The following is an 18,106-nucleotide window of genomic DNA, read 5'->3' as shown; positions in this document are numbered from 1 at the left end:
ATATAGAGCAAATTATTATTGCTTAGTATGTGCAGGACATGACGAGACATCAAACAGTGAAAAACGTGTGGGAATAATGTAGTTTTCTCCTTTTAAAAGCATTCAGCAGTAATGGGATACCTCCTGCCTCTGGCAATGTGCCAACAATCAATGGGCTTTGACACACTGCTGCCTATTTTGCAATGGCTGTCATAGCTCTTGCCTCACACTCTGCTATACATCACTTCCTCCAGCATTCAGATTCAGTAATACATCACACTCTTCCTCTCACCTTCTGGGTTTCATAATGCATCACTTCCTGGTAGCAATTTTGTTGCAGTTTAACCTCCTTTGGGCTGAACAGCTCTGAGTCCCATTAAATCAGTCTGAAACTCAGCTCCAGTTATTGGCTCACTTTGAATGGAGCCAGTTCTCTAAGGGGGTGGACTGGTTGTATCATTTACCTAATAAATCCAAACTGAAATTTGTTGCTTAAACTCGAATTGCTGAACATCAGTTCTTTTAATGTACCATATGTAGGAAATGACTAATTGAAACAATAAAAGTAGGGAAATTAGATAGTACTAAAACTAGTGCCACCCCCAAGGATCTGAGTTGCAGACAAAAAGAGTGAGAAAGAGAAAGACTAAAAATATCTTATTTAAACTATTTCCCCACTTTGTCAACATTGACTATAGTTGTCTTTTTTTTCACTACAGACATATCAATGCAAATATATTTAAGTCAACACAGAGTAACAAAATGTTCTTTTCCAAAATAAGTACATTACATGAATAAATGACAATGTGTACACTCTGTAAATGGTAAAGCAACTTAAGAATGATTCTTGCATTTCAGGGTCACATTGCCACCTGGAAGTGTTTTGTTTTTAGTTTTCCATGAAGAGGGTGAAGAAGGTTATTTAGTCATTTCATTTGTTGCTGATTTTTTTGGTCTGTTTTGCGGGGAAGGAAAGGGGGCGTGTCTCTCTCTTTTCTAGTAGGGAGTGAAGCGACTGCACCCTCCTCTGTAAAGGCTAGCCTGCAACATCAAAGATGAAAAAGCTCTGATCAGTATTCATTGTAGAACTTTTGTAATATAAAATGAACTTCTCTCTTTCCTCCAAAGAATCATTCTTCCCATTTTCCACTTGTCTCTTGTTTAATTGAGAGGGATTTTGTGCACTAGGTAGTGTGGACATTTCTGAAGTGAAAGAATGTGATTGTTGCATGTACGTGAATTTATAAGTTAGTTTTTCTTTTTGAAACTTGTTAACATTAAACAAAGCAGTGAATAAATCTCTTTAGCCTATCATATGACATGACCATGACACTGAATGACTAACAGGTACTGTCATCTGTAAAGCCAGGAAATCTCAGTTTGTGCAAAAAGGGGCAGAAGGCAGCTCAGATGAGCAAGCATGAGGCAACCATCATAGCTATTCTGGCATCTGATGAGACAGCTAAAGCAAAAATATTCAAAACACACATCTCTTTCAGTAAATATTTTTTTAAATGGAACAATGATTCTTAAAACTGCCAGTGACAGACACATTACAAGCTAAATTAGCTTTGTAGACCACAGCTGCTTGCGGAAAAAAAAAATACTGAAAAAAAACAGTACTCTTCGACACACATTAGTGGTTATTGCAAGGCATTTCTGCAAACGTTTCAGCTTTTGGCCACTGTGATACTGTTTGGAGGAAACCTTCACAACCCCAAAACTGCTACTTGGTATTAAGTACGCCACACATTTGCCATATAACAAGCTCTCCAGTGAATTTAAAACCTATAAATAATACAATTAACACAATTGCTTTTAACATTAAAATATTTAAACAAAGCTGGCCTACTATGTATACAGTAGATCAACAAGTTAATAAAATAAAAGCAAAGTAATTTTATTTTTATTCCTGACAAAAACAAGATGGTTTCCTAATTCTAATTCCTTCTGTGCAGTTGAATAGAGACAGACATTGTATTTGTATCACTCTCCATGTTCAAGGTACCGAGGATCTATTTGGATCACAAGAAATGGAAGACAAGAATGTCAATATTGGACTATTCTTCAAACCTCAGATTACGGTCAATGACAAAAAAAAATTCACGCCCAGTGTTTACAAAAATTCTCACTTCATGGCAACTAGTATGGTTAAAAGAGTACCACACTGATATAGCATTGCATTCGTATAACATTGTCAGACTTATGATAGGACAGTAAGAATCAAAACAAAAAATGCTGGAGATCAATGCAGAGATATTGCTAAGAAGCTCCACTGGTCTGCTTTGCTCCCAGGCATTAAGCCTTGGGTTTTCCTGCTTCGGCCCTGAATAGGGTTGGGTATCGTTTGGGTTTTTACCAATACCGGTGCTAAAATGATACTTTTAAAACAGTGCCTAAACCCTGAACTGATACTTTAAGAAAAAAAACAATGACATTAAAGTACAGCTTGTCAATACGATCCATGTTGTCAAATTTAAATGGTAACAATATCTTATTTCAACAGCAAATTGCTGTTAAATGACAAAAAGAACCACTAGAGCAAAAGGTTATTTTACAATAACTTTAAATGCACCACAAGGCTCACGAGTCATAAGTGTATGCACCATTAAGTCCCATCGTTGGAATCCTTCCCTTATTCATTTTCAGCTTAAACTATAATGGATCGACCACTTAGTGCTACTGCTTCAAGTGTGTTTTATTTAACATCTTATTTTCCATTAATGATGGCATTCTATCCCTGTTTTTATGTTAGTTTTGTCTGTTTATGTCATGCAATTTCCTTAATATAAAGCACTTTGTGCTGCGTTTTTTGTATAAAAGGTGCTATACAAATATGTATTGTTTGTATTATTATTATTATTATTATTATTATTATTATTATTATTATTACTTGTTTTTACAAATCGGCTCACCAAGGCCGAGTAAAGCACATCTCCAGTCTGATACAAAGGTGTTCCTGGATAACGTGATCTGTGATACTGTAACCTAACACCAAGCATGCAAAGAGGAATGAATATGTTGTACACTCTGAAGAGCCAGGCCCGCACCCTGTATGGCTTTGGAAGTTAAACCTGATCTTGAATCACAAATAAAAGGCTCTTTAAAGAGCCACACACTTACGTTCTGAGTAACAGATGGTTCTCTTGACACGACTTAAGTTATTTGCATGTACTGTGGAGGTGAATTGAGTTACCACCAGAGTACGTTGAGTCTCAAATAGCACTTGAGCATTAATAATTGAAAATATCCCTTTTAAAGTACATTAAGAACAGATTAAAAAGTGTGATTAATTTACAATTAATTTCATTTAATATGAATTGATTTACCTAGTTTTATTACATTTTTCAGTAAAATATGATATTTTATTAAGAAACTATCTGCTAAAAAGCTGAAACGTTTAATTCAATTTATTCATCTTCTTTAGTGGTCAGCAATGGGAGTTTTACCGGTTATACATTACTGCCACCTAACCATGGATTTTCTTGCACCAAAGGCATAACTGCAATGCATTGTGGGTAATATCCACCTCTAAGGTGACCATTGTTGGTTCTGAAGTTTGTCACTTCAGTTTTTCAGACAGATGGAACGACACCTATGATGGCGGCGGGGATTCCCCCGAGGGCAAGTGCTGAGGAGAAGTGAATGAGGACATGTTGAACCACTAATGAAACACATTTCCCTCCTTTCACTATCACCTGGCTACAAGACCCATCTACACACCTGCTTCTACTTCACTCATCTGCTTTGACTGACCTCTCTCTCCCACCTCCTCACTTGCATCACCCAATCACTCACCTGCTTACCCTTCCATCTTAGATCCTGCTGTACCTTTCTTTGTTCTCTGTCAGTTTGTCATGTTTCATTGCAGTTACCTCTCTGCTTGTTACCTGCCTTCTACCTGTTACCTGCCTGCCGGACCTTCTGCTATTGTATGCTTTTCAAAACAATCCACTGAATTCATCCTGTTGCCTTCTCATCTATCTGCATTTAGGTCCAATCCCTGTCCTGCACCGTGACAATGATGTTATTAGGTTTTGTTTGAGGCTACAGTTCAGAATGTTAGGCATGAGTTTAGAATTGAGTGTTGTAGTTGTTTTTATTGAGAATGAGGAATAAAGTTTACTAGTTGGGGGTGTGGATATGGCAGATTACGGAAAAAGGGAGGAGTAATTTGAAGACAAAAGAGAAGAAAGTGTAGAGTAATAAGGAGGAAAACAGAGGTCACTGTTTTAATTAAGTAAATGAAGAGGAAAACATGTCGTAATTAATGAAGGCTTTTAGCTAGCAGCTGCACTAGAGAAAGGGAGATGTTGGTAGGGCTTTTGATTTTCATCATCACACGCATGTCAGCACTCAGCATTAACCCTCATCTCATCTTTCCAAGATGCTACACCAGGCAGCAACTCTGACTGCAGCCAGTTTATTACCAAGAACTTTAATTCTCCCTCTCCTTCTTCTACTTTTTGTGGCCTATCTTTCTCTCCTACTTTAATCTCCCACGGCACATCGAAGCATTTACTAGATGGTCGTTAATCTTTGGAGGAAGTCCCTACCCACACCCGCAAAAGAAAACAAATTGTACTTTCAGTTTCTCTCCCAACCCCATTAGGGTGCACCATTTCTTTTTTTGGAAAGATTTTTTTCATCTTTGATGTTAGCTGCAAAGCTAGCTAAAAACAAACATTAACCATTCAACTATCTCCCCTTGCAACATTTAAAGGCACTTTATTGTCGGGAGTAATTTTCAGTCTCGATTGGATTTCAAGCAAGTAGCTTTCAGCCAATAAAATGGAATTGGGAGTTTAAGAATAAGGCAATGTGCCTTTTTCATTTACTGAAGTGGCAAAGATTAAACAATGGGTCTCTAAGAGGGAAACACAACTTATAGGAACACAACTAAGTCAACAATTGAAATAGACCCTTATGTTGAACACATTCCTGGATTATTAATAAAGCATGTCAGGAAATTATTTGATCTGAGTTATACATTTTTCATCAAAGTTCAGTTTAGTAGTTCATATAAATAGCAATCTTCTAGTGAAAAATGGGTGTCCTGTAAACTTAAACATGTGTCCAGGTGTCATACAATGTGTTATTATATACAACAGTGTGATGATGCAGCACCAGTCCTAGTTCATCACGATACCACATGCATCCTGACACAATACTCAGAGAGTCAGAAGCTAAGAAACAGGGAACAGACTCACCATAGTGCCCACACTGTATGTGGCTGCAGGACCAATCGTATGGTGATATGGGTCTGCTGTTGCATAGACTCTGCCATAACTATAGAGGAGAAAACAGGCAGAAACAGTGTTTAGTATGACAATATTACTTATAAATAATAATAATAATAATGATAATAATAATAATATTATTATTATTATTATTATTATTATTATTATAGTAGAAAACTTAACTCCCACAGTAGCTTCTCCAAGATGTTCAACAGACAAATGTAGCTAAACACAATCCACCATGAATATATTGACACATTGCAGATCTGCATTATCAAGCATTTTAGTATCTCTCCAGGGAATTGCGCAGAACGTTTGACTAGGATTAAGATAAATGTTAACTCATATTTGTACAAGAGTTAGAAACTCAAAATGGGTCTAGCTGCAGACCTTCACTGTGGAGTCACTTCCAGTGCAGGCTCCACTGTCAAACACCTCCACTGTCAAGCTGGTCAGGACAGGAAATTACATTTATTTTAACCTCGCCCTATATAGACTCCCCTAAGGAGTGCATATATATATATATATATATATATTAGTGCTGTCAGTTAAATGCATTATTAACAGAGTTAAACAAATCCATTTTAACGGCGTAAATTTTTGTATCGCGAGATTAACATTCTTTTTTGCCTAGCAAACTTTGTAGTTTTTTCACATGCTGTTGCAACAACTAGTAACGTTAGAAAAACTACAACACCACACCGGATCTAGCTAGACCGGAAACACAACAACATCCACGCTGCACACACTTGTTTGCACTTGCTTGCGAGCCGGCCAAAGAGTAGTACGTACCTGCAAACTAGTCCGAGACCCGGTGCCTAGTCCGAGACCCGGTGCCTTAACGACCGCTATCTACCGGACCAAATAGCAACGCGGATTTCGGTGCCTTATTTAGGTATCACTTAGATGCCTGCGCTTCTTTCTGATGCTCTGAAAACGGACGTTAGAGGAAATTGAAACATTGCCGCACAGGAGGCCAGTCAACACTACACTACAGCAGCAGGTAACTTAAAATGTTTACAGCTAAACGGTGTAAACACCGGATTGATCTTTTGGTTCAGGCACCGTTTTAAAAGTATCGTATCATGTTGATAAGAGCATTAAAATGAGAAAAAATAATGGGACAAAAAGAAATCAAGGGACATTTAAAATAGATAAAAATGTGTGATTAATTGCGAGTTAACTATGACATTAATGCGATTAATCTCGATTAAATATTTTAATCGTTTGACCGCACTAATATATATATATATATATATATATATATATATATATATATATATATATATATATATATATATATATATATATAAAAAACGCAGATTACTGAAAGTTACATATATGGGCTTCTTTTTCGTTTTATCAGACTGATCTCATGAATTGGCGTATGTATAACACGCCAATTTGTATTCCGTTTTTGCGTGTTATCAAGACGCATAATCACATTTTTGCGTGTCTATCAACGCAAATCTGCCGCCATTGACCTATGTTGCGAGTCAATTTCCACCGTAGCGAGTAGTATAAAGGAACGGGGGATTGAGTAAGGACTTTCACCCGTGTGCCGATTTTTCAGCCGTTTCAGCCGTTTTTTATTTTTTTATTTATTTTTTTAATGATCCTTACCCAATGTTTCTTTCCTAAACCCAACTATTTATTGTTTTCCTAAGCGTGTTTTTGACGTTATTTTCCGTGTTTTTGTCACTGTTTTGTTACTAAAGTGTTCTTTTCCTAAACCCAACCATTTTTAATTTTTTTTTAACAGGCGTGTGACGTTTTCGCAATAGTACGTTGCGTTCTTGCAATAACACGCAACGTGGCGAGGCCATGTGGTGGGTATGTTTACATCAGCTGTATACAGCGTAGGCATACACATGGATAGCTGAAAATGCGTACAATAACATGCCATTTGGCTTTATGAAAGTGGCGTGTATATTTACGCAAAGTCATGATGCCATGTTGGTCTTATGTACTTTCGTTGTTGAAGGATAGTTTCTGAAGTTGCAATTTATGCTGCCTTCAGGGGCTATCAGAATTATGGTAAATACGAGTTGCCGATTGGAGGTTGCACATAAACACCCCCTCAACTCATAATTTCAAGTGGGAAATTCTGAAACTAGTTTAGCTCGAAGAAGCAGGTGAGAATAATCCTTGAGTCTACCTTTTTCCATTTCGCACCGACAACAAAGCACTTGAACATAACATACTACATACTGTACTTCACGAGTGGGAGGTAGTATCTTCCGACTAGCACGTGGAAGCAGCATAGCTTTATTTCTGTGGATAACGTAAACTGTTTAAAGGTGCCCTGCCACACAAAACCGTTTTTTACTTGCATTTTTTGAAATATAGTATGTTAGGTCCATATGTGTTTGTGTTACAGTATGTGGTGATTGTGAAAATGAACTACTACCTGCTCTGTCAGGACCCTGACTAAGGACTTATATTTCCCTCTTTTATGAGACTTGTTTAATTCACTTTGATTATAACATGAGGAAGACAGAGCTAAGTTACTGTTTTTTTATTTGTTTGTATTTTATTGTGTATAGTATTACCACACCCATGAAGGTGCAAATATATGGTGATCAAAAATACAAATAGAAAATAAAAAACCCAAGTGAAGCGAATGTATAGCCTATATAGGAGTGGGAAAATTTACAGTAACAACATAATAGTTTGAAGAAAATACACATGACCTCAACAAGCAAATTTAATATTTTTCTGAGAATGTTGCTACACAGAGTTTCTTGTATTTTGTAAAAAATATATTGTGTCTGAATAAGCTGTTTCATGCTTCTTGCATTCAGCATGGAGCAGACGGCGATATGACGCAGAGGGTCTGATCGCGGACGCATAGACCTCATTGCAACGATTGGCTACAGGAGAGAAGAAGTCCCTTATTTGAGCAGCTCTGACCACAATCAAACCAGACGGTTTGTGGGGTCAATGCATGCCGTCCGCAGCGCCCCAACCGTGCTGAACGCAAGAAGCATTAGACAGCTTTATGAGGTGTTAAAAATAGGCCTAGAATAGCCTACACATTGCGTATAGTGTAGACAGGATCTGCAAAATAAATGCTACATTGACGGAATTAGTTGTTCGCAATTTACAATGTTGATAAGTTAGTCTATTTGAATTTAAATGACCAAACCACATGTAAGAGTTTATACAATTTTATTTTGTATTGTCCTGACAGTGGAGCCTACACCAGAACAGACTCCACAGTGGAGGGCTGCAGCCAGACACTCTGATTTGACAACTATAAGCTACTAATTAAATGTGGATGTTCAATCATGGTTGATTGTAAATCTAGTCAATTAAAGCAATAAATTCCTCAGTGCGTGCTCTTCCTCAGTGTGTGCCCTATTGATCGAAATAGCTGCAGTCCACAGCTGCGAAATCTGTTCCTGCATGTACCTGCACAGTGACTTAGTTGGAGGCAAGGAAGAACTACAGTTTATTCAGTCTGGATTTTGCCTCTGGGTAGCCAGAAGGCATGCTGTATTGCTGTTGGGAGAAGTTAAACTTCTGCCTGAAAGCCTTTTCTGCCAGAAATCTTGTTAGGTTATAGCTATGTTTCCAACAGCAAAACTGATATGCCAAAATATGTGTGTAGAGGATATTATTGTGGAGGATACATTTTACAGTGTTTTTGCTGACTTGGATATTCAGCCATATTTGGCCAAAGAAAAGCAGCTAAGAGAGAAGTACAGAGGCCAAGTATGCTGCTTGGCCAGTGGGGACCCTCCAGAAACATAGCCCTCTGATGCCAACAGAAAAGGAATCATTCAGCTGCAATGAATGTCAGGGTGGACAGTTTTTGTTAGATGCTGTCTCCAATACCACCTTACTATGCATGAGATAAACTGGAAAAGACAACTAAAACAAGCAGGGCTGAGAGGGCAGATAACGAGTGGTTTTTGTCATCTAACAAAATTATAAGCTTTTGTTGAATAGCCGATTAGCAAAATGCTGAGTGAATTTAGGTTGGGCTTTTATTGTGAAAGGACAAACGAAAGTAGTGAAGCTGTAATGTGCTGCCGTGGACAATGTGAAAAATAATAGAGTTGTTGCTTTCTTGGTTCACGCTGGTTTGGACTGTGGAGCCTCTGTGATTTTATTTTATTACCAGCATAAGTAGAGGCGCAACTTAGCTACACTAGGTTTTGGCTGGGTGTCAGTAGCTTGTGCGCAATGCATCCTGGTACATGTAGCCACTGATGGCACAGCTCAGTGAGTAGGAAGCTTTCTCAGTCAATACTGCATGCACTGAGGAATTTATTGCTTCAATTGACTACATTTATGATCAACACTGATTAGAAAATGCACATTAAAAGGTGGCAGATTTTCCCTTTAAGCAACCCATGGTCCAGTCTCTTGGTCCATTTGGCTACAACATCAAGGTAGGGCTGGAATAACTATCTTTAGACCCTGAGGGCAGATTTCAGCTGTGGGCTCCTATTGACTCCCCATTTTTCCCACTATCTTTAAATTGTGTGCGTATCTTGTTACGTTAAAGTACCCTTCAAGAATCCCCGCTAGGGTTGAGGGGGGTCAGGACGGGCGATTGTTATTTACATATTGACATATTGCCCAGAACCCCAGAAACCATTCAGTGTTTCTCTGCACAATAAGTCAGTCCCTCCAGGATTTCGCGGCCTTTTTTTTTTGCCCAAAATGATTGATTTTGCGGGAACTTTAGTAAAAAATTGCGATAAAAGTTGTGATGTCTTTTGTATTTTTGTTACAGTGAAGTTACGAGAGACAGTGAAAGTTCTTTTTTTTGGGGTATACTTCTTTAAAAAATAAAAAGGAAACTTGTTTCGAGGATAATAAAATTACTCTGGGCTGAGTTTTCCTAGTAACCAAAAAGGCTTAGGATCCTGCAAATGTTGGTATAATATGAAAATGGCTGGTGGATTTAAGACGAAAAATATTAATTTATTGAATGAATCAAATTTGAACATATGTGTCAGTGGCTTGTTGATCTTTACATTGTTAGTTAATTTCCTACCCTGGCCTGGGACACATACAGTATTCATATGATTTGATGAAGTACTTATTGGACTTTAACTTATCATTGCACATACAATAACGAGCACAGCTGTCCTCAATTTAGGTCATTGTGTACGTCTCATCTCCTGTTTTTCCTGTATCTACCGTGTGTGTGTGTGTGTGTGTGTGTGTGTGTGTGCGCACATCAGTTGTGGGGGGAACTGAGCAGCAGCCCCGCCCACTGCAGAGAGCTGACAGGAAACAGCAGCAGCTTTCAGTGACTTTAGAGTGAATAAACGTTACAGCATACATTGATATTAAAATGTAAACAGCACGTGGGACTGCTGTGATTGGTTGAAGTCACGAGAAACTCTGGTTATTGGTCAAATTTATGGAAAAGTTGCAGTGATTGGTCAAAATTGCGAGTCGCACCAAATTCACGGTGATTGGTTGAATTTGACATCGCGAAATCCTGGAGGGACTGATAGTACCTACCTTTTTTCAATTAGTCAGTAGTAATTTTACATGGAATATGCATTAAAGAAGGCTTAATGTCTAATAAAACAATAAAGGTTATAGGTCCAAACATGTGTCAAGGATCATGCATCCACAAACAATTTTATGTGGTAATCCAGTTCAAGTTATGGTTCTGGGTGGAGTGATTCCATTCCAAACTAAATTAGTTTTAATGCTATTATTTAAACAAGCTCATTGTTATTTTCTAAATAAATTATATTTTCCTCTCTTCCCATGGTTATCCTGTATTTACCACCAGCCAGGAACTCTAACAGGTTAGGACAGCTAGGTAGCTCTGCAGGAAGTTTTGTATATGAGGCAGTAGATTCATGATCAGAATGACATTTTGACTTATTCCCCAAACATAAAATTATATGGATTCTTGGAAGCATTTCAGATCAAAGGGGATATTTTATCAGTTGGGAAATACTCAATTAATTGTTTCCCTCTTCCCCAACTCCAACCACCAGACATAAACCTTGTGCATGTTGGCTTTGATTGAATAGGTTTGATAATGGATAGGGAGTGCCAACCAAGCACAATGAGTATGCATGAGACGCATTAGGTATTGGGTCGTCGATTTTAACTGGGGTCCGAAGGAGAGATCTATAATCATTTCCTCCTCTCACTCACGCTAACAACAGGCATATGGGATGAAGATGCAATCAATGTCTCCCTATAAATGTACATTCTAAAGGTGTGTGATTGCAATGATTTGTTTTACCTGTTTTAATTCATGAGAAAAAGGGGACAAGTGTTTTATCTTCTAGATGATGGGGAGAGATTGTGATAAAAGTATCAGCCAGAGAGGGAAAAAGATAAGAAAAGAAAAGGGCAGAGTGATAAGAATAGTAGATGGTTGAAGGCAGGGAGAAATAAGATTAAAAACAAAGAGTAAAATGATTTCCTCCTTTAGGGTGGGGTAACAGAGACAGAAATAAAAAGCAAATATAGGTTTGTAAAGACTAAAAATATTTAGAAGAGCATGAAGCAGGGGACACAGATCAGGAAGGTAAAAGAAAGAAGAACATCATTTTGGAGAGAGCTAGTACATTTCTCTGATGATTTCCCATACCCCTTTCAATGCCATCGTCTTCACTGCCCTCTGTCCTCCTCCCCTCTACTACTGTTGCATCTTTTGTTTTGATACAGAGACAGGTTCTTTCCCCAAGCACTCTGTTGAACACTCAGAAATAGCCCCCACCCTCACACTGAACAAAGTCAATCAACACTGTTCTGCTCATCTACCTCATGTCTATTTCAATCCTACAATTACAATATTGTTATTAATATATTACCATTACACTGATCTGCCTTGCACTGTACTCATATTTAAATCCTAAAATCTCAGTATGTTGACCAATATTCCTTCCCTGTCTTTTGTATATTTTTTGTAAAATTGTAAATTCTTGTATTGTTATACTGTACACTATTTTTTAAATTCTTACCGTCATCTCTGTTTTTATTCTTAATATGTCAAGTGTTGTACTTTGAGAGCAAAGATTACCGGAGTCAAATTCCTTGTTTGTCTACGCAAACCTGGACAATAAAGCTGATTCTGATTCTGATCTTCAGAGCACTGTTCGACAACAGCTCGTCATGTGAGCCTGAGCAGGCAAAGCAGCAAGTGTAAAACAGTTTCATTTACTAAACATTTCTCCACAATAAAAGTCCCGTTATTTTAGAGCTTTTATAAGCAGCCAGACAGCCAGTCTTCATCAGCAGTAACTTAACACGACTCCTATAAGAAAACATGAAACATAAAATAAAGCAGATATAATATAGAAACTAAACTTCAAACCACAGAGATTCAGTTAGAAGCGACAAACGTACTGAGAGCTAAACACATTGAGACTGAAAACCTACTTCTTTCTTTTTGTGACAAACAGCTTTGTTTTGCCATGAGCAGAAAGTAGGCTTCTGGTCTTCTGTGCAATTATTATTATTATTATTACTAATGAATGAATAATTATTATTTTAATACTTACAAATACACAAACACACATACAAATACACAATATGCAGTGTCATGGTTAAGTAGAACTGCACCAGCTGTTTGTCTAATCAGTTGCCTTGTTTATATTGAGAGGAGAATGCTTTGATCATGCTTATTAGCTAATGACCAAATCACCAGTGTGTCTGACTGCTCTGCCATTGGGGGAAACTGAGGATCAAAAAACCTAAACTATAGGTGGCATCAGTGAAAAGACCGCACTGTGAGCACCAGAAGGCCTTTGCGAATGTATTGATATATAATTTGTGTGGATAAAGTTAAACAATGACACAATTACCATTTCAATTGTCTCCACAATCAAGCTTTTGGTCTAGACATTATGACATGAAATAACAGTATCACCAATGCAAAGGCTGACAGACTCTCTTCTTGCTCTAAGGCAGATAATTAAAAAACTAAAGTTCTATTGCCTAAATGAGCACATTGCTGTAAATAGACAAGATTAGAAAAGGATTTGAGTGGGTATGATTGTTCAAAAGATTTGTGCTTTGTCCCATAGTGGCACTTCACATTCACGCAACGGTCTCAGAGCATATGAGGCAAACCAGTTTTGAACTCCCAGTGCAAGTATGAACATATAAGAGTCGGTCCGTTCTGGATTAAAAACTCTGTTTTTCCTGTCAATTTGTCTCATTTTTGAGCAAGCCATGTCCCACTCTCACTCACTTGACCCTTTTGTCTCCGCCTCTTCTCGCCTGGCTACGGCTATGTGTGTTTTTTTTTTCTTTCACACACAAGCCCACTTGCAGCACTGCTCTGAATGACTGATTTGATTTGCTGATTAGCGTCATGTGGGATGAGTTACAATGCACACAATTGGTCTAGACCGGCAACACGTCATCCAAGGGAGGCTCTTATCGCCACACCCCTTTCTGGGGGAAAACAATCCTGCGAAACCAGCAATAGAGTAAACGACAGCACTTATAAGATTAACATCACTTCAAACTCTTACTTACAAACTCCTCTTTTTGCTGAACTGCCCCCGGGAGCACAAGTTCATTCCCTAATTTACCGATGTGAGTCTGTGGAGGGAAAGGACCGCTGTGCGTCGGGTGCAAAATAGGATTGATACATGCCTCGGTGTACAAAGTCGATTGCACTGGGTGCAATTGCTTAATATTTAAAAAAAAGTTGAATACCATCACACATGTCCTTAAAGAGCTGAACATATTGATATTTGAATGTTTTTTGTAGCTGAAAGTATGCAGTATGCAGAAGTAGTAGGCAACCAAACATTGTACGAAAGAATTGGATAACAATACTGCTGCTGCTAAATCAGCATACACACAGTTAAACCTTTCATGGTATAGATACAAAACAAGAAGAGTAGAATAGTACAATTGAAGGGGTGTGCTCCAGTAAGTTATGGAAAGCCAAGAGGACCATAAACGCCTCAGAAATGTAGTGTACCATCCAACAGTCACATTACAAAAATAATGCAAATTGTAAATTGCAACTCAGCGGGCTACAATTGGTGTGTCAGGAGTCAACAACCATGCATCGGCAGGCAATAACTGTTGCCTTAGCAGGCAAAAACTGTAGTCTCAGCAATTGTGCCTCAGCAGGCAACAATTGTAGCCTCGGCAGGCGATAACAAGATCAGTTTTGTGTGTTCTATGAGTTCAAGTTTTATTTTCAGTCTTCAGGTGATGTCTGTCTGCGCCTGGAGGGGGCTGCATGGCACTTGCTACAGCCATGACCCATCAAGGCTGTTGAGTCCAAGTTGGGCCAACAGTGAGCGACCGTTGCCCTAGTTTGTGTGGTCTGTCCCGCACTGTCGCCACGCGTCAGCCTTCGTCTGGCTTTTTTTTGGCCAGTGTCGGCGGCTGTTGGCCGAAGTGCCAATTCATCCGATTGGCTGTTCAGCTTGAAAATGAGAGTGAGGAAAGGAAACAAACAACTGCGAGAGGCACACACAAGTCTCCTCATCAGTCCAGTTTCTTTCAGATAATGCAATCGTATCCCTAACCCAATGTCAAAAACATCTCATGTTTGCAATTTTTCACTGCCTTTGAATTTTAGTCAATACTGGTCTCATCTATAGCAAGTAGCATAACATGTTTTATATACACAGATTCAGGGTAGATTCCAGATTTTTTTAAACAGACACAGAAAACTAATGATGTTTAAATAAAGCTTCTTGAAGCATTAGTTGTATTTGTTGTCCCAACTAGATGGCACTCTTGGTTTAAATGTCCATGGTTATCATGGACTCAAATTCCACAGTTACGCAGATGACACACAACTATACCTCAGCACTAGATCCATCACTCCTGCCACAGTATCAACCATCACAAAATGCCTCTCTGCAATAAAAACCTGGATAAATTCCTTAAACTCAACTACAACAAATCTGAAATCATCATCATTGGTCCAAAATCACTACTCGCCTCCTCCCAAAATTTCTCTCTCTCCATCGCTGGACATACAGTCAACACCTCACTCCAGATCCGAAATCTTGGTTTCATTTTTGACCCCACACTCACTTTTAAGCCCCATATCCGTCATATCACCAAAACTGCCTTTTTCCACCTACGTAACATTGCTCGTCTTCGCCCCACCCTCTCGATATCTGCTGCTGAAACTGTCATCCATGCATTTATTACATCAAGACTTGACTACTGCAACAGCCTCCTATATGGTCTCCCTTCATCTGTTTTACAAAAACTGCAATGCATTCAAAACTGCTGCTCGCCTCCTCACCCACACCGGTTCAAGACAACACATCACCCCTGTCCTTCAACAGCTTCACTGGCTCCCTGTACAACAGCGCATCCATTACAAAGTTCTTCTCACCACCTACAAAGCTCTCAATAATCTGGCCCCTCCATACCTCACAGACCTCTTACAGCACCATCGCCCCTCCAGATGCCTTCACTCAGCTGACTTAAACCTCCTCCAACCCATCACCAAATCAACCCACCGAACTTTGGGGGACCGAGCCTTTGCAATAGCTGCCCCCACCCTCTGGAACTCACTCCCTATCCACATCAGAAACTCGGACTCACTGAACACCTATAAAAAACTAATTTCTTTCAATTGGCCTATCCATAATTTACAATAATCACTCATTCTGTTTGTTTGTTTCTTTCTTTCTTTCTTTTGTTTGTAAAGCGTCTTTGAGTTCCATGTAAAGTGCTATATAAAACTTATGTATTATTATTATTAAAGAAAAGGGCTAAACGAATGACAATGCAGTGTGCTTTCAACCCTTTGTTGAACGGAGAGCGTAATCTATTGGGCTCAGAAAATAAAGAAAATGCTTCACAAAGCTTAATTTGGACATCACTACAGAAAACATAGGAATAACTAATTTGATGCAGGATACATAGCCATAGGTCAGCCATAAATGGAACTCAAGTAACTATATGTATTTTCATTGTCCATATATATGACTATCCAATAAAGCAAAAATGCCAGAGAAAATATCTTAAAAAAGAAAGAAATGAATGCCCTTTTGTAAAAATATCCAAGTATATATACAACTGAAACCCTAAAACTATAATGTCTCCAGGGGTGTGTGCATGTTAAAGGGTTGTCAGTGGTATTTGAGAAATGATGGAAGAAGGTGAATTTGATGGTCAGCCCTGATTACCTTTTGCTTCCTGTTACCTGGTCTCAAGTGTAGACAGTGGTGTGTGTGGGTGTGTGTGTGTGTGTGTGTGTGTGTGTCCATGTGCGCATACTCTAGAGAGACAGAATAGAGGCAGTCTTTAAATCCCCAGCCAATCCACTCTATGTAAGGCCTCTCTTACCGGACAATAAATAAAACTCCTCCACCAACCCCAGCCTCTGCTCCATTGCACCTCACTGCCTAGGCTTCCTTTTAAATCAGGAGAGCTTAAAAGTAGAATGAGAGAGGCACAGTATTAGAGATGAAATGGGGAGAGAGTGGAGAGGAATATACTACACATCAGCCACAGAGGGAGAACAAATGAAACAGTGAAAGTGAGAAAGAGGGAATGTGTGAGAGGAGAAAAAGAAAGGGAATGAACTAAGTCTTGTGGGGAGAGATGTGTCTCCTCACCTGCCTTGTCTTCTCTGCTGTATTCATAATCCTCCCGAGCACACCGCTCGCTCCTTGCCTCTGATAAATCTTACATTATCGGCGGCCTACAGGCTCCTGCTGTGGCTGTTTCTTATCGGGCCTGACATGCTCAATCTCCCTAAGATTAGCTCCCCAAGTACCTTGATACACACACACCTAGACAGCAGTAGCAGCAGGTGCACACACACACACACACACACACACACACACACACACACACACACTCTCACACTCACACACACACACACACATAGTACACACATTTTTCTATATAACACATATCACTTTTTATCTAGAGGAATGCCTGGCAGACTGCAGGCTCCCTGAATATAGCTGAACAAGGAGGAGCGGAGCAGTTCTGGGCAGGGGGAGGGGTAGAGGAGGTACTTTACTAGGCCGCAGAGGTTCAGGGATCAGAGGTGAGGGGGTGACAGGGAGGTGCAAGGGTAATGACAATTGAAAAATGGAGTGGATCAAACTGCTTTTTCCTGCCTCTAGGTCAAATTTAGAAGATTTTATCAAAACTTGTCAACAACTCGTCCACCAATCATATCACTGGAAAAATTCAGTCATCATTCCTACATGATGTTGTTGTAAATTTACAAAAGTGACAAGTAATAAAGAGCAATAGATACTTATTTTTAGATCAGTATAATCACTTGGCTTTCCAAAATAATCATATCAGAAAGAAAAAAATGTTAACCAACTATATGTCCATGCTGGGTTTAAAATACGACTCCCAAAAGGGTAAACTAACAGCATGGCAGTAACAGTTATACATAATTGAACATAGTGTTAAGTAGCTTACAAATGCAACATTTTAGTGAGACTATCTGTACATTTTGTCACGATTATGGGTTTCTGTTGTAGATTTTTCCTATTTTATTGTGTTTATTTGTTCTGTTTCCTTGTTGTTTCACGTCTCATGTTTTCTGTCTTCTGTGTTTTTCCTGTTTGTTTCATGCTTAGTTTCCTGTTTTATTTTGTAGTCTCCCTGTTTCTCCCATGTTATGTCTTGTTTTTGTTCCTGTCTTTTGTTTTCCCTCCTTTGAGATTGGCTGCTCTGCCCTGATGACTTTCACCTGTTCCCCAGCCCTTTTGTCACCTGTCCCTTGTTTCACCCTTGTTTACATGCGTTTGTCGTCATTCGTCGTCAGTGAAGTGTTCCGTCCTGGGTTTAGTTGTATTTTTCCGTGTTCCTGTTTTCAAAGGTTTTCAAAGGGAAATATTACCAGGGTTTTAGTCAATGGTAAACTAAAGGGTGAGGCTATTTGCACCCCTGGTACAATTAGCAGTGTATGCTTTTCGTACCCTGGT

General features: G+C 38.9%; 1 protein-coding gene across 1 annotated transcript in view; it reads right to left on the bottom strand.

Annotated features, from left to right (window-relative positions):
• Positions 1-911: 911 nt before the first annotated feature.
• The window catches only part of LOC114548296 (RNA binding protein fox-1 homolog 3), a 144,816-nt gene continuing 127,621 nt past the window's right edge, over positions 912-18,106 (bottom strand). The window contains exons 11-12 of the mRNA XM_028568150.1: positions 5,190-5,268; positions 912-1,020 (exon numbers count right to left, since the gene is read on the bottom strand). Coding sequence (XP_028423951.1) covers positions 976-1,020; positions 5,190-5,268 — 124 coding nt within the window. The 3' untranslated portion in view covers positions 912-975. The remainder of the gene's footprint in view (positions 1,021-5,189; positions 5,269-18,106) is intronic.

The sequence above is a fragment of the Perca flavescens genome, chromosome 21 (genome assembly GCF_004354835.1).
Source record: "Perca flavescens isolate YP-PL-M2 chromosome 21, PFLA_1.0, whole genome shotgun sequence".
In the NCBI taxonomy this organism is placed as follows: Eukaryota; Metazoa; Chordata; class Actinopteri; order Perciformes; family Percidae; genus Perca; species Perca flavescens.
The sequence above is the reverse complement of the archived record's forward strand: the minus strand, read 5'-3'. Positions and strand labels throughout refer to the sequence as shown.